Raw genomic sequence first — 22,438 nt, 5'->3', positions numbered from 1 at the left:
ATTAGGAATACATTTGAGAATCTAAAAATAACCCTACATTTATGGTCTTGATTTTTGAAAGGGGTGCTACGAATTCAGTAGGAGCAAAGAGTGTTTTTATTGAATAGTCTGGAACAACTGCAGTCATGTAATTGGGCCCTTACCTCACGCCATATATAAAAATTAGCCCCCCCCCAAAAAAAAAAATTAGCCCCAGGTGGACCAAAGACCTATATGTGAGAACATGTACTATACAACTTTTAGAAGAAGACATAGGCATAAATTTTCATAACATTGGATTAGGCAATGGTTTCTTCAATGGTGCTCGAAGCAAAGATATAAGGGGGGAAATGGATAAAATGGATGTCAACAAAATTAAAATTTTATGTACTTCTATGGAATCAGCCTGGCAATGGAAATCATTTTATCACAATAGATTGAAAAGATGTCATGATCAAAAGCAGCCTGTGCCCGAATGAACGCTTTGGCTGCTGTGTTGAGAGTGAGTGAAGAAAGGACAAAAGGGGAGATATTCAGAGGAGATAACCAAGAGGAAGGACTGTGGGCCTCACTTCTCAATAGGATGGGTTTTCAAAATGTCATGTGGGATGAAAGCTATTGCTGGTCAGAGGGTTACTCCCTGGGAGTGGGCTGGCAAGTTGGTGGAATCTGTGAATACACAGGAATGACCCCAGTCACCAGCCTTTGCTCATTGGCCTTAAGGATTTTCCAACCATTTCATTTTTTTCTCTAGGTGGTCCTTTGACTCATTTTATGTATACCCCAGAGCTTAGAACTGGGTATACCATACAGGGACAAGGTGGGGTTTTTCCATTTATTTTATAAAAGCCTATGCAATACAGCTTTAGCTCCCTGAGTCCATTAAAGCACTTAATAAACTAATATTTTTCATTAAGAGCCTTAAGGCTATACAATAGCCTCAATATGTATACTCAATGCATAGCTTTATCAAACAATTTGGTGGCAAGTTAAAAAATACTTGTCCTTTTTATGTCTCTCTGTGGAAGAACTGAAACAACTTCTCTAGTTTGAAACAAAATAATAGGTATCTGAGAAAAATGGTGAATACAGCATTGCATAGGAAAGAATTGTAAATTAGCCTGTTTGGAAAGTTTCTGAAGGTCATGCTATGTCTCCTGGGACCTGCTTTGATTATGTCAGTTGCTGATGGACAAATTTAAAGTTACCGTTGTGTATGTAATGCGATGTTTCAATCTCACACCTACATTTTTCTTACTCTCACTTTCAAATCATTTTTCTTTTAAAAAAATGATTGCCTTAAATTGTTAACTATAATTTAATGCCAAGGACACCTAGATTCTTAAAACTGCTGTAGTGTGGTTCATTTATATGCTTGAACATTTGCTACCACCTACTCAAACACCCAATATTGTGCTAATGAGGAGAAGACCTCTAAGGTACCAGAATATTTTGCAATTAGCAAGTGAGTGGAAGATATTTAATCATGATTTATAATAATAAGAGAGTATGTTTTGTTTATTTTGATAAATGTGTAGATTTTCTCACTTTCCTTAAGAAGTTAAATTTAATCTTAGATGCTATTTGTGAGCACAGTTCAATTCCAATAAAATATTTTAAAATGTATCTTCTTATAAAGAGATTTTGCTTTCCAAATTTTGCATATTAGAAAACATACTAAGTAATTTTATATGCTAACAAATTATAGAGTTTCAATTAGAAATATAAAAATTAAGAAAGGTTCCTATTAAGCAAATGAACTAGAATGTGTATGTATTAAATGTTTGCTTTAATTTTATGAAAAAATCAGCTGCCCTGAATTCTCAAGGAGTATCCTATTGGGTCTAGATAGACTTTATAGTTTTGGTGCATTTAACTAAACATGTGTTATAATGATCCTTAAAACTTGCTTAAAGTTGAAAAACTACTCCATATAACTTAAAATTGGAGACAAATTCTGTTCAGGAGGCTTTTAATTGGGCACATTTATAATGGTGCTACAGGAAAAAAAAAACTAAAATAGACATATTTTATTAAACGTGTTGAATGTATTAAATATGGAAGAACATTGCTGAAGAGAATATCAGTTCTCCCAGACTATTGAAGAGAGTGTATCTATTCTAGGGAAGAATCATTTCATTCATTCATGGACTCTTCATTTACTTGAGAAGTATTGTGTGCCTTTAACCGGCCTATACCTTTCTGGTTGAGGGAATATAGAAGTAAACAAGAGAGAGTCACATTTCCTCTTCTAGTGGAACTTACATACTAATGGCACAGACAGACAACAAGCAAGTAAGTCTGGAAAACAGCTGTGCTACAGAGGAAAATAAAGCGAGAGACGGAGAGGTCCCGCCTCCAGGCGCCTGTAGAGGGCGCACGGCCATTCAGCTGCCAGCTCCTGTCCTTCCAGATAGCCGCACTGAATGCTTGCAAAAGCTTCCTTGTGAGAAGGGGGTAATAGTTTAGACAGAAAGATTTGTAAATGTTGTGATAGGGAGATTTTTGAGCAGAAGCCTGAAACCAAGTGTAAAACACTTGAGAGTTAACTGTACAATTTTTTTTTTTAAGATTTATTTATTTGTGCATACAGAACTGGGGTACAGACCAGAGGCTCAGAGGCGGTGAGAGGCTTCACCAGAGACAGAGTGGGGAGCAGAACTGGCAGAAGTACACTGCTGAGGGGAGCAGCGGTCGGGTCAGGAGAGGTCTGCCACGCCATGTGGCCAACTCCGGGACAGGCGGGAATTGAACTCATGTGGAAGTGGCTTTAGCTTCTCAGTGTTGTGCTTTAACTCGCTGCGCCACCAGGGAGGGCCAACTGTACAATTTAAAAAAAAGGATTTATTTATGCACTGACGTGGCTGTGACGCGCCATAGGGAAGGCGTTAACTGTACAATTTTTTTGTAAAGTTAAAGAGCATTAAGACAGGCCCTCCCTGGTGGTGCAGCGGGTTAAAGCACAGCACTAAGAAGCTAGGGCCACTTCAGCATGAGTTCGATCCCCACCCAGGGAGGTGATCCACATGGCGTGGCAGACCTCTCCTGACCGGCCCGCTGCTCCCCTCAGCAGTGTGCTTCTTGGTTCATCTGCCTATTCTGCTCCCCACTCTGTCTCTGGTGAATCCTCTCACCGCCCTTGCACCTCAGCTCAATATGCATAAATCTTTTTGTTTTTTTTTAAAGAGTATTAAGACATATAAAAATGTTTATATAGTCTCTTAAAGACACTTTAGAGGAACTGGTACGGAGGCAAAATCCTAAGTGTGGTAAAAACTGGTTAAATGAAGAAATGTTCATCAGTGTTGAGAGTTGGAAGAAGCTGCTAAGAACCGGAAGTCTAATATCAGGAACTTGATCACAGCAGCCGCTGGACTGCTGTAGAACAGGGCTTTCCTTACTACTGTTCGTGTTCTGTGCCGGACGATTGATTCCCTGTTGTGCAGGCTGTTAGGTGCATTGTAGAATTTTTAGCAGCATTTCTAGCCTTTGCCCACTAGATGCCGCTGTCACCTCCCTTCAGCCGTAAAAATGTCCAGATAGCGCTGACTGACCCCTGTGGGACAAGATTCCTGGCTGAAAACTACTCTCCTAGACATAGTATTATAGACTTCACAGTGATAGGTTTACAGATTCTATGCAATAAAAATGCTTATGTAGATATAATTAGAGTAAAATATATGTTCACAACAGGCATAGTTATGTATATGGATATGGATATATATATGGATATATAACTATATGGATAAAAGCTATGAATATTACAACGCCATGAACACAGTGTTGGTAGTGGCTAGAAATAATTGCCAGATTTACTTACGAAGCTTAATTTACATTCACTTTGTCTTAAAATTGTTGTCAAGAGATGAGGAAAGATTGATATATCTGACAGGAATTGTCTTTAAAAAAATAAGTTTCAGCACATATTTATTAAAATTTGTTTCCAGAATGTTTAGTCCTTGCACTATTACTTTCTCTTAGAGGAGATTCTGCAAACTCACTAATAAATTATCACGAAAGGAAAACAAATGAGTCTGTCAAGATGGCGGCAGAGTGAAGGCTCCAGGTTCACTGTCTCCACACACACACAACTAAATTACACCTAAACACAGCAAATGACACACCTGAAAGAAATCGGTGAGAGTAATTAAGCTGTTTTTAGAGTATAACCCAGATGGGGGAGGGGCTGCTGGCCACAAGAAAGCGGCTCGCTGTTAACGCTGTTTCCAATTCAACGACATAGAACCACACTGGAGACTTTAATAAACAGGGATAGAGAAGGGTGTACACAAAATAAGCAAGCAGGACATAGGGTGCTCAATGGGCCACTACATTTGCCGATGTTCTGATACCATATGTCGAGAAAAGCTCAACAACGACAACAAAAAACTACCAGAAAGAGTAAATTCATATAACAAAATGGTGGGCTACAAAGTCAACTTACCAAAATCTGGTGTTGTTTTATACACAAATAATGAGCAGAAGAAAAGAAATTAAGAAAATAATTCCATTCACAATCATCTCAAAAAGAATCAAACACTTAAGAATTAACCTAACCAAGAAAGTGAAGGGCTTGCACAATGAAAATCACATGATGCACTAAAAGGACAAAGCTTGTCTCTAAAGAGATGGAGAGATAGTGAAAATGATTACCAAAAGCAATATATAGATTTAATGCAATCCCCATGAATATACAAACTATATTTTTCAGGAAAATACAACAAGCAATTATAAATTGATGATAATATTTATATTTATTTATTTTTTTCAATGCCTTGGATAAAACCCATTTTAAACAATGTTGGGTAAGGTGTTATTCTCATAAAAACATCTTTCAAAACACATGTATTTCTATTTTCCATAAAAGTTAAAACTACATGCTAAAACTGTTAATCACTGAGAAAACATGAAAGAATAGTAAGAACAGATAATGAACTACATCATTAAACTAATTACACAGAACTAGAAAACTGATTCAGTAGTAAAATATAAAAATCTACAATTATAAATATAAATTTGGTCCATGGAGACACTAAGGCAGTATTTACAGTAAGTATCAGATTATTTCTACTTCAGGTGAATACTGCAGTTGCAAGTGTTGAAGATCACCGGGAACAGTATTTTATTTACAGCCTACTATATTAAAAGTTATATTTCTAGCAAATCTGATGAGGGGTACAAATAGAGCAAAAATTCTGAAACAGAGACATGTTTTCTAGCGTTGGGAATTCCTACTCTCTAGAAAATGAAGTATTCTGTTAAAATCAATATGAAAAAAATACCACAATTCCATCCTTAAAGATACTGTAAAATTCAATCATTTTAGGTTAAACACAGTAAGTGAATTACAAGAAGTTTTGCAAAAAGGCACACATTGTTAATGATGTCAATTTGGCAGGAGATTCCTATGTGAAAGTTACTGTCAGGAGATGAGAAGTAAACCGATAACAGAACTGAACTGTTTTTCCAGTCTAACTTCAGAAGGAGGAGAGCAGTGCTTGGACAGGGGCCCCCTCACCCCTTTGAGGTTAAACTAAAGACTCTAAGCTCTCGGCTATATTCCCGCAGGCCAACGCTGCACCATTGCTGTCCAGGGAGGCGGAGGGGTTCTCTTCCTGCCGGCTGCTCACCAGGCTGAGGACTGCTTTATACAGGAACTGATACTGCTCCTAGAGGACAGAGAATGGGGTCGTCGACAGAAAACTCAGACAACAATATGTTTGTAAAAAGGGCAATTTTTAGTTACTGTTTGTTCATGGAAGGTGTGGTGTTCAGGGCTCTGTCAGCAGAGATGACAACCTACATTCAGGTCTTCTGATTAAATTAAAAGTAAGTGCAACTGGTCAACATTCATTGACCTAGAAAGTTGGCCCACGTTCCTTTCTTGCTTATTTTACCTCATGGAACCAGAAAGTGATGTGACAGGGCTCTGATACCCACTAATCAACTTAAAATCCTTTGGCACTGGGCACTGATGACCCATACACAAACAGGTTATCCGTTCGTGTTTCTTCAGTTGTTACAAAATCCTTTGGCTTGGTCTACTGATGGAAAGGCCTCAGAAAGGATTGTAGAGCAGTTAAGAAACTCATGCATATTAAGGCCTTTCTCAACAGCCACTGTTTACACTCCACCAGCCTGACCAGCCCTACGCTCTGCTCTCCACTTTGAGGAAAGGTAGTGTGTGCCTTGCTGTGCCTCAGTGCAGAGGCACAGAAGAATAAAGTAGTTTTCTTCTTGCAGATGCCAATTTAGAAGGCAGCTGAAGAGAATGTGAGCTAGTGACTAGCATCACAATGGAAAGCCGTTAGGACACGTGTAGAAGTCCATCATTAACACTCTCATACACTGTGTAAAGCTGTTTCACACAGGGCAAACTTGATGTATCACAAGTGGCCTGAATGTGACTTTTACTAGAGCTCCTCTGGCGTGTATATGTGCCAGGGTGACTTTGCTCTCTAGCCAACCGGGCTGTGCTGGGGCTGAAGACTGACCATTTATAACATACATACACAGACTGGGAGCTGTAGGCTTCTCCCATGGAGACAGCTGTATTAACACCTCTATTATCTTTCCTTTGTTTCTACAATAATTAAAAAGCTTCCAAATTATTTTCAGAGACTTAGCACTACAAATGCACAATGTCTTTTTTGTGATTGTGCAAGTCTATCGCTTTCTTTTTGAACCATATGCAGGAAGTATCCATTTGTTTCCATTCAGAAATTTGATTTGACTTGAGGAAAAAAAATGAGGAGTCTTTGAATATGTCTCTGACTATTCTCTGAAGTTAGGAAGAACTCAAAGTAGGGGAAAATAACCATTGTATTGGCTGGATAAGTAAGATTAGGTGGTGACTCCACTGAGGCTATTTTATCACTTTTCTGAAAGATTTAAATGTTTATTATTGCATGTCTATGGATTGTAGACTATACCTTGAAATTCAGCTTGAAAAGTACAAGGTAATGTTACCATTCGATGTGTGTTTTTTTTTTTTTAATATATGTGATAAAATGATTCTGGCAGCCCCTAGGAAGTAAGTTATATTCTAACAATAGAAAGTAGTTTCACTTCATTACTACTTACAATGTCAGAAAATACTCCAGGCCTCATCAAATTGATCATCTTGGCTACCTGGTAGACATCCACGGAATTTTCTTTTTCTAGTTGGTGCATAAGGGTTGTTAGGGCACAGAAAGTCCCCGCTGTCACACCTCCATGCCTTGAAACAAAGGGAAGGGACACAGACCCATTCAGATGCATCAAACATTCACGTTTGAAACTCCCAGCTCAGGTAGCCGTAAACATTTAATAGCAAGAACACTACATTTGTAATAAATTGTCTCTTTACTCAATAGTGTGTAGGAATCTGGTTTAAACCTAAACATTGGCAAGTATTCGTGATATAAGTAATGAGATATTTTACAGAAGTTTAAAAATTTTATACTATGGAAGGGGTTATGTCTAGAAATCAAAAGGATCAAGCTAAAGGTATAATATTAAATTTATGTGTCATGGTTAATAAGTATGTAACATACACTGTAGCTTTGCATGTTTTATTTGTTCATAAACCTAGATTAAGATTCCTGTTTTGGCCCTCCCTTGTGGCGCAGCGGGTTAAAGCACAGCACTGAGAATCTAAAGCCACTTCCGCATGAGTTTGATTCCCGCCTGCACCGGAGGTGACCACATGGCGTGGCAGACCTCTCCTGACCCACCCGCTGCTCCCCTCAGCAGTGTACTTCGTCAATCTGCCTGTTCTGCTCCCCACTCTGTCTCTGGTGAAGCCTCTCGCCACCCCTGAGCCTCTGGCCTGTACCCCAGTTCTGTATGCACAAATAAATACATCTTAAAAAAAAAAAAAAGATTCCTGTTTCAAGTAAATGAAACACATAGCACCTTTGCTTATCTCACAGGAAGATAAAGGCTGAGAAATGCCTCCTTGACTGCACCTGTGAAAAACTATAACCCTGAGTCATCAAACAGAAGTGTTCTGGGCAGACAATACAAGAGTATGCTTCTGCCTTTAACTGGAGCTTCTGGAGACATGACGAAAAAAACCAATGAAACTAGCCTGAGTCAGCTTTGTTCACAAGAAGCAGATGCTCTGTCCTAGCTTGATTCACCACAATTGCTTCAAAGCCTTAGGCTGGTACAAAGAAAACAGAAATATACATGTCCAAAGAGCACAGAAGGTGAAAAGATTGAAAGTATGGAACTTACTCATCATGAACAATCATGGGTCCATCTCTGTTGGCAGCTTCTTCTTTGATAATACTTATAAGCTCAAAAGTCTTACTAATGGGGCTATCTGGATTTGGCCACCTGGGACACTGAAAATGCTTCACTTCAAGTACATAATCATCCTAATTGAAGAAAGAAAAATGTTTTAAAAATACCATAGTGGCCAGTGACAGTTTAGCATGAGTCAAATAATTAGGGGAAATCAGGAATTGTGGGAAGGTTAATAAGCTCACTCATGTCTATGAGTGAGCAGTCCAGAGAATGGAGAACCAGATAGCCCGTCCTCTCTCATGGAAGGAAGAACTTCCTGGAGTCCCCACTTGAGTCTTTTCTTCTTTCTGGCCTTTGTCTGAGCTATCTACCCACCCCTAAGTTAGACTTCTGGGGACTATGGTGTCCATAAGAGCAGAGGGATAGCAGAGGAACACCGAATTGGGATCAAACAGGAATGCTTCTGCTTTAGTTTCTCTTCTGAATTTGACTCAGGCAAATACATACTAAGAACTGTCCTTAAAACATGAGAAATAGGATAAATAAAGTTCTTTTTGTTTTTAACTTGCATTCTATCAGCAACAGCTCTGGAGTAAAAAAGAAACCCTGATCTTCTGTGTGCATAATTCATGAAAGTTTAGTTATGACTAATTGTTTGATGACTCAAGATTTTGAACATCAATGTGATAAGTAAGGTAAACTTGTGTAATTTGTCTCAATTATAAGAAATTGTATTCCTTTTTTTTTTTTTTCTGGGAAAGATCCTTACGTCAGCATATATTTAACATTATCTTAGAAGAGTCGATCCTTTAAATGATGTCTGTACCTGTGTAGCTTCTAAGATAAAGTCTTGAACTATCAGTTTTTCTTCATTAGACAGACATTTGTGTTCTTCAGTCATAAGAGTGACTTTAAAACTCTCACAGTTTATAGGCTCATCTTTATTTGGCCAGTAAACAAACTCATCTTCTGCCTGGAAGATTAAAAAAAAAAAAAGATTCTAGGTTTTGATAGAGATCTAATAAAATCAGACTTTGAAATGAAGTTAACTGGTTAGCATAGAACTCAAAACTTTTCCTTGATTATCAATACTTACTCCTAAAATCATCAGTCTTAAACTAATTTGATATGCAGAATATAATAATCAGAATAATATATTCAGAGACCAAACAATTGTTTTCTTAGTTTACCAGTAACAATATTGCTCCTGTAATTGACAACTGAGTAGAGAAATTCAAGTGATTTTATGAGCTTAACAATTTTCAGAGTCATACAGGATAGTCAACATAACTTCATTGACAAGAAATGAATTTCAAAGGAAGCGTATAGTTAAAACCTAAATGAAACAGATCTTAAAAAATTTATGGATCTTTTAACTGAGAAGATCTCCAAGGAGTCTTACAACTTATATATATATATATATGTTTTAAAAAGTTAATAAAAGTAGCAGATAGGCTGACTTCGTTTGTGATTGCAAATACAAAATTTGAAAAATCAGTGTCACAAAATACTTAAAATTGAAGTTAACTTCACCCTATTTTTATTTAAAATTGTTGTTCACCATTTCAAACCTTGGAGATTAAGCAAACTATATCCAATAGTAGACAAGGTACAACTCTAGCATTGATTTTATTAGTTGAAACAAATGACTTGTTTGTATGCTGGATTTCTGGCTGTTGTCACTTGAAATGTCTCCTGTAATCAAAGCCTAAAGTCTTGGTCTTACCATGTTTTGACCATCAGGTAGCATGACCACCAGCTGGGCATTGTGATCCCATATCATCCTCCAGAAATCCTTGATGGTATGAAGAAGGGGGTGCTGGGTGATGATGAATTCATTGCTCTGATAATAACCCTACAGAACCCAAGAGAAGAGAGAAACATTCAAAACAGTCATAAGGTAATAGATCTTAAATCAAGGCAGTCACGGTATCTGGATTGTGCCTACAAATGACAGTGTGCTTATGATAGCCGCTGTTTCCAGGCACAACCTGTATCACCTGGCACACCTTGTCAAGTCACAGCCCTGCTCTGAGACAGGACCTTTGATCCTCACATTACAGATAATTAATCTGAGGCTTCAGAAGTTCAGTGTTGTGCCCAAATTTATACAACTATAACCTCCACGAGATTTACTGAAGTGGGGCAGGGAGCAAGTCTCCTACATTAGGAGACACAGGAAAGGAAAAAGCTAGAGGAGAATCTATCTTTCTCACCTTCCCCATGTCCAAGGGTCAGATCTCATGCCTAGGGGCAAGAGAACACCCAAAGTGTCCAGCTACCCGTGCTGTCTCTACAGGGAAGGCATCAGGGGAGACATTGCAGATTCTGCTGTAGAAATCTAGAAGCTCGTGCCACTGGATAAATCATTGTTTACATGTTGCCACTTAATAAAATTTTGGCTCATTTATTTCCTTCTGCTCCGGGGCCACTTAGCTCCCAATCCTATCCAGTATGGGCTAATTTGTAGGCAGTATTATTTAGATGCCACCACCCTTCCCTGATCCCTACATGGGTATGCCAGAATCTTTTCTGGAAAATGGTTTTGACATGGGAATGAGAGCCTTCTTATCTGAAGTCAAATTCTGAAATAGAAATGAGGATCACCCAGAAACCACCCAAGCACTCAACCCTGTCTGATGGGGGGCTGTCCTTTGGTAGATGAAATATAGAACCTCCTAGCGAGATGAGTGCATGTTTTGTACCTAATTTTCAATCTAGGATGGCGAGTTTGGTTCCTGCATCTATTTATTTATCTTACTGAGGTTTCTCTGATTGCAACATGCATAAAGATATGCTGCAGTGCCATTATTCCACGTGCTGTGGTGGGTCTACAGTCAAGACCTCTGATGTAAATGCACCAATAGCACTGTCCATGTCTGCAGTCACTACTTTAAACAGCCCATTTTGGTTTTGGTAACACAAGCCTCAGCAGCTCCCCTGTGCCTACTCAGACTTACCATGATGTAGGAGGCATTGATGTAGTCTGTGCCTTCACCGCTCAGAGATGAAATGCCAACCCTTGATCTTTCCACTGGAACACAGAATATTCATGCAAATAATCATGATCGTGGCTCTGTATCTCTCTCCTCACCCCCAAATTGCAAAAACATAGCTGCATTTCTCATATTGAAAATCTTTGATAATATTAAGCTAATTTTCTATGCATTTTGCATTGACAAGACAAAACAGGCTTTGCCTTCTTTTTAACAGTTACTTCATCAGGCATAATTAGAAAAAGATGAGTGTATTGCTTTCACTCCAAGATGGGCAAATCCTTTTATATTGCTTCCAAATTTCTAATATAAAAAAACTTGTTCCCTTCCACTTGCCCCCACCAATATTTAACATAACCTACCAGGGATGATGGAAGAAGTTCTGTTCTTCTCCCTGTTGCATTGCTTTAGGGCTGTGGAGTAGTCACTCTGCTGTATATTTGATTGACTCAGGAGCTGAGTGAGTCAAAGAAATACACGTTATTTCAATTAAGTCATTGAAACACACACACTGCCCTTGCTTCGACCAAGAAAAACACTGAATGTAGGTATATATCTGGCTTGTTTTTCAAGAATTCCTTGAAGTAAACCTTATTTTAGGTGGTTCTCTGGCACATTTATGACCTTCACCATGGGGAGGGAGGGTGGAGCTAGAGGAAACAGAACACTCGCGATGTGTACTTTCTGCAGGGGGAGGGGCTTCCTCCTGGCTTCCTCTGCAGGTGTGTCCTTCACTATGCTCAGGGAAGTCAGCCAAAGGAAAAAGATGATGTTACCGCTAGGAGGAATATTAGGGAACCAAGTGCAGAATCAGGCAAAAACTAAAATTAACTGGCAAGATGTTTTTGCTTGTTGTTGCTGATTTGGCTCTTTTTTAATTTTAATTCATTTTATAAGACATAGCTAGTGAGCTACCATGCTATAGTTTTTATGCACACTTCTTGAAATCTAACAATACCAACAGCTGACATTCCTCCCCTTTTCTGAATCTACCATTTCTTTATGAGTGTATTTTGCTTGTATTTTTCTTAAATCTTTCTTTTATGTAGATTTCCAAGTTTGCTGTAACAAAAATATTCAGAGAATATTTTTGAAATGTTTCTAACTTAGTCCCTGACTTGTATCTATTTATTTGTGCATACTCTCTCCTTCCCACTCATCAAGTTGGGCATAGGCTGTCTGCTTTATTACTTATCAATGGAGCCTACAATGGTTTTGTCTCATCTTTGATTCTATAGAATTAACTTTCTATTTCATTTAAGAATAATTTCAACTTCCCTACATTTCCCTTCTCTTCTGGGCATGTGGAGTTTTGTTCCTAGTTTTCCCATGATATGCTAACTTTACTAGCTTTTATTTATTCTCACATGAATTATTTACAGCTGTGAATTTCCTTCTAAGCTATGATATTAGCAGTATCCTGCAAGTTATGCTAAGCAGTGCTTCTGCTGACCTTTCATGCTAAAGATTTTGTATTTTCTTCTTTAAAATATAACTTCAGGGCCCTCCTTGGGCAGCGGGTTAATGCACAGCATTAAGAAGCTAAAGCCACTTCTGCATGTGTTCGATCCCCGCCTGCCCCGGAGGTGACCATATGGTGTGGCAGACCTCTCCTGACCCGCCCACTGCTCCCCTCAGCAGTGTACTTAGTCTATATGCCTGTTCTGCTCCCTGCTCTGCGTGTGATGAATCCTCTCACCATCCCTGCACCTCTGACCTGTACCCCAGTTCTGTATCCATAAATAAAAATAAAATCTTTAAAAAAAATATAACTTCATAGGGCATCTCTGTAGTAAACATTTGGCTATTTAGGGCAAGCTGTCATTGCCAATATCTAATTTTACTGTATTAGGTCCTGAGAATGGAATGTAGTTAGTTAGCATGGTGTAGATCCCTTGCTAACAACTCCTCTCTTCCCCAGCAGCTATTTTATTTTATTATTAAAAAAATTAAATATATTTATCTATTTTTACATCATTATTCATTTTGTACATTTTTCCATCTTGGTTGCAATCCCCACCCAACAGCTATTTTAAAACATTTACTTTAGAGTATGCACAGACATACAGACAGACACACACACACATTTCCCTGGGTACTATGTTACTAGGAAACAGAATCAAATGTCTTTCTTCTTAACTAGATTCTAACCTAACTGGTATTTTCATTTTGATCCTGCATTCTCTTATATAAGCCATGTGAATTTTTTGACACAATTGTGTAGAGAGTAAATCATAATTAAATCAGAAATTTGTTGAAAATGGTGATTCTTTTTTTTTTAAAGATTTATTTATTTATTCATACAGAACTGGGGAACAGGCCAGAGATGCGGAGGGTGAGAGGATTCACCAGGGAAAGAGTGGGGAGCAGAACAGGCAGATCAACAAAGTACACTGCTGAGGGGAGCAGCGGGTGTGTCAGGAGAAGTCTGCCTTGCCATGTGGATCTCCTCCGGGACAGGCGGGGATCGAACTCATGAGGAAGTGGCTTAAGCTACTTAGTACTGTGCTTTAACCCGCTGCGCCACCAGGGAAGGCCAGGTGATTCTTTTTTTTTAAGATTTATTTATTTATGCATATAAGAACTGGGGTACAGGGTAGAGTTATTGGGGGTTGAGAGGATTCACCAGACACAGAGTGGGGAACAGAACAGGCAGACTGACTGAAATACACTGCCGAGGGGAGCAGCGTACAGGTCAGGAGAAGCCTGCTGCGCCATGTGGGTCACCTCCCTGGCTGGGATCCAACTCGTGCTGGAGTGGCTGCTATAGCTTCATAGTGCTGTGCTTTAAATCCATGCGTCACTAGGGAGGTCCCAAAATGGGCCCTCTTCTTATATATGTTTAATTTAGGGCAAAGCTATAGTAATAATCCATTTTTAAAGTTTTATATTTCTTTAGTATTTGCTTTTGGAAGTCAAACTGCACTTTTTCCCTTTCCTTAAATTGTTCCTGAGTCAATCTCATCAGCCTGAGTAAATCTTTGATGTTCCTGACAGCAGGCTCTTACCCCCCCCCCACTCACTCCCAACATTCTAGTTCTCTGCCCAAACACAAGAGCTGCCTCCTGAGACCCCAGAACATCATAGGGGAATTGGGGTGACTAATAGCTTCCACGTGGTGGACTGGGAGGAGGGAGAGAAAGCATGGCAGTCGCAACGTTTATGAACACACTGACTTTGCCAGTGGTTTTCAAATCCTCCTTAGATATTCCTTCTTCAGAAACTGGCCCTATTCTGGAAGACTTCTGGGAAGTAAGAGGATAGTAAGGAATATTCTGGAGCCAAGTAATAGAGCCTCCAGGACCCTGGAAGCCACGATTCTGCCAGTACTCCTGTTCTAGCAGCTACTTTCCAAATTCCTTGCTTTCTGGTTTCTGAAAGCCAGAGGCTGGGGTTGGAAGTATAACAGAGAATGAAACACGCTCTCTTCCAGCTGATTGCTTTATCACAGATGAGTGGGAGAAACTGAGGTTGAAGAAGCTCTCACTCAGGTGTGGCCTGTTCTAGTCTAGGCGCTTCAAGTTAAAGCGATTTTTTCAAAGAGCAGCACAAACAGCCTGAACCATAACACTTGTAGTGATTGAAGTGGTCTGGTTTTTTCAAAGTAAAAAGAGCACTTACACTGTCTGTATTACAAGTTCTACCTGTCCATCCTGTCATGCTGTGCCCCCTTCCCTGAGCCACATTTACATTTATAAAAGTTAATCTAGGATTTCTGAGAACTTCTCTTCTGATGACTCAACATGAGGTTTTCCTTGAAATTTACCATGTGGGTTTCTACCTATGTCAAGAACAGGAGAAAGCGACTGCATCTGCTCGCCCACATGGCCTCGGTGTTTCAAAGGAAGAGAGACGGGAACATTCAATACAGTGGTGACCCTCAAGAGTTTCCGACAGACCCACCTTGAATTGTTTCTCTAGCTTTGTTTTGCCTGTTGGTCCAGGGATGAGGAGTGCATTGACGTAGGCGTGAATATGACTATCAGGCACCTCGGTTTCTTTACTTAGGATGGCTTCCACCAGTGCGTCGTGAATGAAGACATACTGCTCCTAGAAAAACAATGACATGGAAGAGCATGTGGTCACGTGTTTTCCTCGTATTTATCAAGGTTCAAAAGGTGTGTCTTCTGTTGACAGACAAGAAGCTCTACAAAATGAGGGGTATCCCACAAAGAATTTTGATAAGAGCAGGACAGTAGGCAGATCTAGAAAAGAAGGGCCCAAGAGAGAACACAGCTCTTCTCAGCCCACAGCTCTTGTTTTGCTGTGTGCTGACATTTGTGGGAAGGAAGAAGGAAACAAGATTTGGGGAGCAAAGCGATGATTTCTCTGCCCACCCTTCAAACCTGGGGCCTCATCCACATTTTCATAGGCCTTCTCCTGTTAGTCAGTCACCTATAATTAAGTAAAACTGCCTGTACCACTTCTAATAGTTAACTTTTATTTCCTAATTGGGACTTTTCCTAATTGGTCTTACTGACCTGAGGAAATAAGCTCCAGTTTGGTTTGATATTAAAACCCACCCAGCCTTCTATCAATAGCTCTCAAGATGATATGCCCACATTCAATTAAAATTCATTTTTTATTTAGCAATGTGGAAGATAAAGATAGGCAGTTTTTCCTGTGCCAGAGAAATTTTCTACAAGGACTGATATGTACAAGAAATTATGTACAATAAATGATACATAAAATAACTGATGACATCCCTAAAAGGAAATGTAATTTGAATTTAATTCTCAATTTTAAAACATGAACACGAATCCATTCCTTCACAATATGCAAGAAAAACTCGAGGATTTTGTTAGCAGTGCTTGGTGTTGACCAACAGACTTACTCTTTTTTGGTATCTTCAGGCACTGGAGTCATTTTAAAGATACTTCCCAATTGGTCCCAAAATAGGTAACAATTACCTGGGTCCATCCAGGACTTAGAGATAAGTACCTGGTATGATAATTTGAATGTTGTCATCCAAAAGATAGGCCAAAGTGCTAAGTAGCTCAGAATAAAAACTTGACTTGTAAATAGGGAGGATGTGAATAGAATCAGCCACTGTGAAGTTGTGACTGGTGTCTGAATAGAAGAAGGAAATTAAACAAGACAAGAGAGAAGATGGCATCGTGAAGACAGGGCCAGAGTGTGGAGTCGTGTTGCTGCATCCGAGGAACACATGGGGCTCCAGAAACTGGAAGAGACCAGGAAGGATCCTCCCTTGGGGCGTTTACAGGGAATCTACTCCTGTCAACACCTTCACTTTGGTCTTCTGACCGCCAGAACCACAGTACAATAAAGTTCTTTGTTATAAACTACCCACCTTGTATTTACTTTTTTTTTTTTTTTTAAGATTTGCTAATTTATATATAGAAGAACTGGGTATAGATCAGAGGTGTGGAGGGTGAGAGGATTCACCAGAGACAAACTGAGGAGCAGAGCAGGCAGATCTACTGAATACACCGGTGAGGGGAGCAGCGGGTGAGACAGGAGAGGTCTGCTGCACCATGTGGGTCACCTCCCTGGCTGGGGATGGAACTCAGGCTGCAGTGGCTGGCAATAGGTCGATAGCACTGAGATTTAATCCCTGCTCTACCAGGAAGGCTCCCAAATGCTGGTGTATTTCATCTGAGCATTTTAGTGACTTTGCCAACCTTTAGATGACTAGAATTAACCCTTTTATCATACCTCTGTTTGCACCAGATAATTCCTTTGTGAGCGGATGTGCTTTAAGAAGCCGAATATGTTGACATTGCCTTCGTGCTTAATCTGTTGCAGCATGCTGTCTAGCACGATGTAGGTGCCTGTTCTGCCAACGCCAGCGCTGGAGAGAACACAGAGAGCTAGCTCAATGTAGGCACCAAATACATTTGAAGATCAAAAGCTACAGGCTGTCTTGAGAATTAAAATAAATTCTTCTTCAAGCAAATGAGCCACATCATGAGTAAGTTAGCAATCCAAAGCTATAAACAGGTTAGTCATCAAGTGTAATACTTCAAATAGCCAATAAAAAGTTTTCATTTTATTTGTTGTTTCCTTTTATTTATTGACACAAAAACAGTTGACACAACTGAACTGCAAAGCAACCTATTTCTGCTGGAGATTTTAATCTAACAATAATTATATTTATCATGATTATAGCACATACAATGGAAATATGTAGCAGAACACAACAAATAGGTATTTCATCTGAGAAAAATGAAAGCCTCCGATTCACCAAACTCTGAATAGCAAAGGTCCTGGCTCTGTATTGCCAGGTAGACATGTTTGTAAAGGTTTCCACATTAATGAGAGAAAGAATTTGATAAAGTGTTCAGTTGAAAATATCATTTCAGTGAGATTGTGAGGAATAAAGCCTAACTTCAGTCATTTCTAAAGGGCCATTATCTCTGGACTTCTTCAGAGCCGCTATTGGAGAGACAGAATTCATAGACAGGGATTTCTTTTCAAATGCTCCTACAAGGAGGAAGTGCTAGAAGGAAGGTTAGCACCCGCTCTGCACAATAGCCTGTCCTTCTTCTTTGCTAAGAAACAATCCCTGACCTTCAGAGCTATTTTCCTTGCAGCTTCCCATTTCCCTCAGTTTATGTCAGGCTCTGCAATGAAAAAACTCAACACGGGTCTCTCAAACTTTGTCTGAGATCACTCCTGAGATCGGTAATTACAATGTGTCAGATAAGTTGTTTATGAAAGGAAAACATTGGCTTCTGTAAAACACAGGCACTGCTTTGACAATGATACTGTACAAAGAAGTGAACTGGATTTCTGCAGTCATAAAGCTTGATACCAAGTCAGCACTCAGTAAATGTTAACTGCTATTTTTATTTTCACGGAAAAACATGAGATTAAAATCTTGACTGTATTTTCTTCTTTCTTTGAAATAGCATCATTTTATTCATCAGCTCTGTCTTGGAAATGGACACTTTGGGGCAATGACAAATTACTAACACATTCAATTTGGTCCAGTCTTAGAAAGAACTCACGAAAATGAGAAAGAAATTTTGGTCCAAGCTGTTCAAAAACAATTTAGAAGTATTTACCCAACACTCACACTGCATTGTGATTTCTCTAATACTAACATGGCATCTAATGCTACATTAGACTATATAGTCCTTGGTGTGAGCTTGTGTCTCAAGCATTTATTCCTGGATATTCTGTGGTAATAAGTGGTTACTTAATGACAAAACACCATTCTGCCTGCCTCACACAGTTAATAAGTGAAAGCCAATTCAACCATCCAGTCAAGTAACACACACCATGAAAATACCTGGTCCTTTGAAATATTCAGCAATCAAATTCTGGGGCTGGCACACTTATTTCCAAATGATCAACGCTTGTGAAAATAGGCAATAACTTCCACCCCCTCAGTGTGTGAGATCTTTCCCAGGTTGGAAAGCCCCCACCCCACTGGTGTCCTTTTGCTGCGATCCTTGGTTTGGAAACCAGCCTTGAAGACTCACCTGCAATGGACAACGACAGGCCCCACTGCGTGGCGCTTGGCATATGACGCCTTTCTCACGAAGGTCAGCACTGGCAGTGAGTACTCGGGCACACCCATGTCAGGCCACTGGGTGTAGTGGTACTGTGTGATCACACGTCCACTGGCTCTTCCTTTCTGGGAGCCCTGGAAGGATCCAGACAGCAAGAACACACACACATCCATGAATAGGTACACACACACACACACACATGCGCACACACACTTGGGGTCTTTGAACATCAACTCAAGAGTCAAAATTCATAGTTTGATGTTGATGGTCTAAGGTGAACAAGAAAGACATCATCATTTTTGATGACTAATTGTATGTGTCAACTTGACTAGACTCTGGTGGCCAGCAGTTTGGTCAAATGGCATTCCCACCAGACGTACTGTTAAAGGCATGTTTTCGATGTGATTGATATTTAAATCATAAGAATCTGAGTAAAACAGTTTATGCCCTGTAATGTGAGTAGGTCTCAATTCATTAGCTGAAGGCCTAAAGGTTTTCTGAAGAACACGAAATTCTCTTAAAGACTGAAACACAGAAATCCTGCATGAGTTTCCACTTGCTTTCCTGATGAATTTGGATACTTGACTGCAAAGATCAGCTCTTACTTGACTACCCAGGCTACTTGATACTACAGATTCCAGACTTGTGATGCTCACAACCACTTAAGTCAATTCCTTAACGTATCTGTCTGTCAACACCTCCCCCCAGAGCCCAACTCCCTGGCCAAATATCCATATTTTCCATTAGTTCTGTTTCTCTGAAGAATCCTGAAGAATACACTATTGCATTTTTCTGCCTTTCTTTTCTTTTTCTTAGGGCTGGGCTCACATGGGCTCCATCCATTGCATCTAATATGCTTACAGAATGAGCAATCTGGGTCTTCCACTATGATGGAATTTGAAGACTTAGAAGAGACAGTTAGCACCTAGTGTAGTGTGCTGAGAACTCATACATATATATATAGTTTTATATATATATATATATATATATATATATATATATATATATATATATATCTCATCCCATCTTTCTCATATGACCCAATCACTTACAAAGAGCTAGCCATATTACTGGACTGATGGTGTACAGCCGTGCTCACTCACCTTTTTCACCTTTGTGTTTCTGAGGGTAAAATTCCTTACAGTATAATAAGCAAGCATCTGAACACTCTTGTGGGTGACCAGAAAGTTCCCATACTCTTCACTGCCATCAGCAGGCCAGTACTGGTCACATTTTCTCTGCAAAAGAGACAGTGAAGTTGCTACTTCCATATTCAAATAGAGTTGTCTGAAATCAGTAAAGGACTGAGACAGTAACATTAACACCTTTACTCTTTAAATTATTTTTTTTCTAAATCATTGCAAATCAGCTATAGAGAATACCACCCACCTACTTATTCACTCATCCATCCCTTGAGCCACCCATCCACTGATCCATTAACATATTCATAGAACTGAATGAGACTTGAGATGATCTGGTCCAATCCTACCCCTTTCAGGTAAGGAAAGTGTGGCCTGATGCAGTGGTCACTACAGAACCATCACAAGAATTCAGTTCCTGTGAATTAAAATCGATTTCATTCTGCATTGTTTCTCAATGAGCTTCATTTACTTGTTCTCACACTATGAAGAGTGCTTTTTAAAAGCAGGTAGGTTAGTTTATAGTGAAACTTTTTTACCTATAATTTTACCTATAAAATTACTTATGATTTTAAGGTCATACTTTGTTGAAAAAACCCTGATTAGCTGTCACACGTTTTCTGCTTCCTAATGCTGAATCTATTAAAAGCAATTGAAAATATCTATAAACGTTCTTTTAGGGATGTCCCACAGATTACTTACCCTTCCTTTCTCGACGAGGTTTGTAATCATGATGATAACTTCCACATTATGTTCCCATATCATTCTCCAGAAATCTTCAGCTGTGGATTTCAGTGGACCTTGAGCAGCAATGTAAGCTTTGGGTCTGTTGTAACCCTGAAGAAATAAATGACAGGCATTGCTTAATCTGGCTTCTTTGCCATTTTTAACTATATTAATGTTGGTACTTTTTCCCTATAAACTGCAAAGATGGAGAAACTTGCTAGTCCTAGCAAAGACAGAAACTTTTTTTTTTCTGTAAAGAAAAAGAACTCTATTTGCTTTAATACAACCACTATCAATTGCATCTTTTGTCCAAATGCATTTAACTCAAGTATATTTGCTATGCTTAATTATGTTGCTCTGAAATGCATTTGAGGTGTTGGGACTGCTGTCTGTAACAGTTAGGACACCTTCGCTGTTGCCACCTCACCCTCTCCTTGGTAGTACTGAGCACCTCTCCTCACTGAGCACCCATCGTGGCCAAGATGTTTTACAAACATTACCCCTCATCTTTAGTCTATGCAAAATGGAAACATCATCCCTGAGTTGGAGATGAGGAAACTGGAATTATGTGGCTTCCCAAGTTCTCTTGGGGATGTCACACAGATTACTTACCCTTCCTTTGGTGCTCACAGAGGAATTATGTGGCTTCCCAAGTTCCCAGTTAACCAGTGGTAGAAATGGAATTCAAAACCAGTTCTAAATTCAAAGCCCACATTAGATATGCATATATGCTGCTTCTTCTGGAAGCGAGTAGTCACTGCCTACAATACACCCACTGGATACTGGTATTCACTGTTTTGATTTGGCTGTTCATGAAGCATAAACTTGAAGGCAGCTAGACTGTGAGGTGAGTACAAGAAAATAACTGAGTTCTGTTGACATTCAATTGACACAGTGAAAACACGCTGAATTAGTGGGCTATAATAGCCTCAGAGAGAGCCTCAGAAACTTCTCAAGGCTGGGTTTCCTAAGCAGTGCCCAAGACTACAAAGATTGGTAACTGCTTTAGTAATAAAATATTCGCTTCTCAGCCAATATTATCTGGGAATTTGCCAGTCAGGATTTATTGATCATCTGCTATATATGCACATTGTGTTGGGAGCTAAGAGACCCTCAAAATAAGCACTGGTATAGCCCTTTATTTAAGAAGATATAAAAATTTATCTATCTATCTACCTACCTATCTATCTATCTTTCTACCTACCTATCTATCTACCTTTCGATCTACCTATCTATCACCTATCCATCCATTCATCTATAACTTGTACATTGAACAAATATTTCCAGCCTATTCTCTCTCACTGTTGATTTCTATTTTTTATTATCTATTATAAAACACATATTAAGCATCGGTACATCATAAATATACGGTGGTATAACAGATTCACTGTTTATATACTTTTCATAAACATTTAATCAAAGCATACATACATCAACATAATTGGCGTTGATGTAATCAGTCACTTTGCCATCTTTTTCTGCAAGTTGGGCCAGCTTAACCCTACTATGATCATCTGTAATAAAAAGAAAAGAAAATATTTTACAATAGCATAGACTATATTTTAGCATAAAGTTTGTTTACCTTTACAACTTTAATTTATCAGATACAATTAAAGTCAATGCAAAAGCATTTATGTTAGTTAAGTTCTTGGGGTATACAGAGTTGTCAAAGGTAAAGATGCATCTGATAATTAGTTTTCCTGATGTGGAAGACACAGACACAGAAAGCAACGCACAGCTGTGGGAAGAGACAGGAGGGAAGAAACCAGAAGGAAGTTTAGGCAAGCGCTACAGCAAATAGTTCTTTCAAGGGAAGTGCCTCAAGGGGGTTTTCTGCCGAGGCAAGACAGCAGCTGCCCAAGCAAAAGGGGGTGGACTCTGCACCATC

At 39.3% G+C, this 22,438-nt stretch overlaps 1 protein-coding gene across 3 annotated transcripts in view; it reads right to left on the bottom strand.

The window, feature by feature from the left end:
* Nucleotides 1-4,747: 4,747 nt before the first annotated feature.
* PTPRZ1 (protein tyrosine phosphatase, receptor-type, Z polypeptide 1) overlaps nucleotides 4,748-22,438 on the bottom strand; it is a 152,230-nt gene continuing 134,539 nt past the window's right edge. For all 3 annotated transcript variants that reach the window (XM_012720972.1, XM_012720973.1, XM_012720974.1), the window contains 13 exons: nucleotides 21,982-22,064; nucleotides 20,527-20,661; nucleotides 19,789-19,923; nucleotides 18,656-18,819; nucleotides 16,884-17,019; nucleotides 15,111-15,257; nucleotides 11,570-11,663; nucleotides 11,172-11,245; nucleotides 9,938-10,066; nucleotides 9,038-9,184; nucleotides 8,200-8,342; nucleotides 7,063-7,198; nucleotides 4,748-5,648 (listed from right to left, as the gene is read on the bottom strand). In XM_012720972.1, the coding sequence (XP_012576426.1) occupies nucleotides 5,508-5,648; nucleotides 7,063-7,198; nucleotides 8,200-8,342; nucleotides 9,038-9,184; nucleotides 9,938-10,066; nucleotides 11,172-11,245; nucleotides 11,570-11,663; nucleotides 15,111-15,257; nucleotides 16,884-17,019; nucleotides 18,656-18,819; nucleotides 19,789-19,923; nucleotides 20,527-20,661; nucleotides 21,982-22,064 (1,664 nt within the window). In that variant the 3' untranslated portion in view covers nucleotides 4,748-5,507. The remainder of the gene's footprint in view (nucleotides 5,649-7,062; nucleotides 7,199-8,199; nucleotides 8,343-9,037; nucleotides 9,185-9,937; nucleotides 10,067-11,171; nucleotides 11,246-11,569; nucleotides 11,664-15,110; nucleotides 15,258-16,883; nucleotides 17,020-18,655; nucleotides 18,820-19,788; nucleotides 19,924-20,526; nucleotides 20,662-21,981; nucleotides 22,065-22,438) is intronic.

This window comes from Condylura cristata, unplaced genomic scaffold, assembly GCF_000260355.1.
Source record: "Condylura cristata isolate star-nosed mole 26May11 unplaced genomic scaffold, ConCri1.0 scaffold00005, whole genome shotgun sequence".
Taxonomy (NCBI): domain Eukaryota; kingdom Metazoa; phylum Chordata; class Mammalia; order Eulipotyphla; family Talpidae; genus Condylura; species Condylura cristata.
This window is presented reverse-complemented; position numbering and strand designations above follow the sequence as displayed.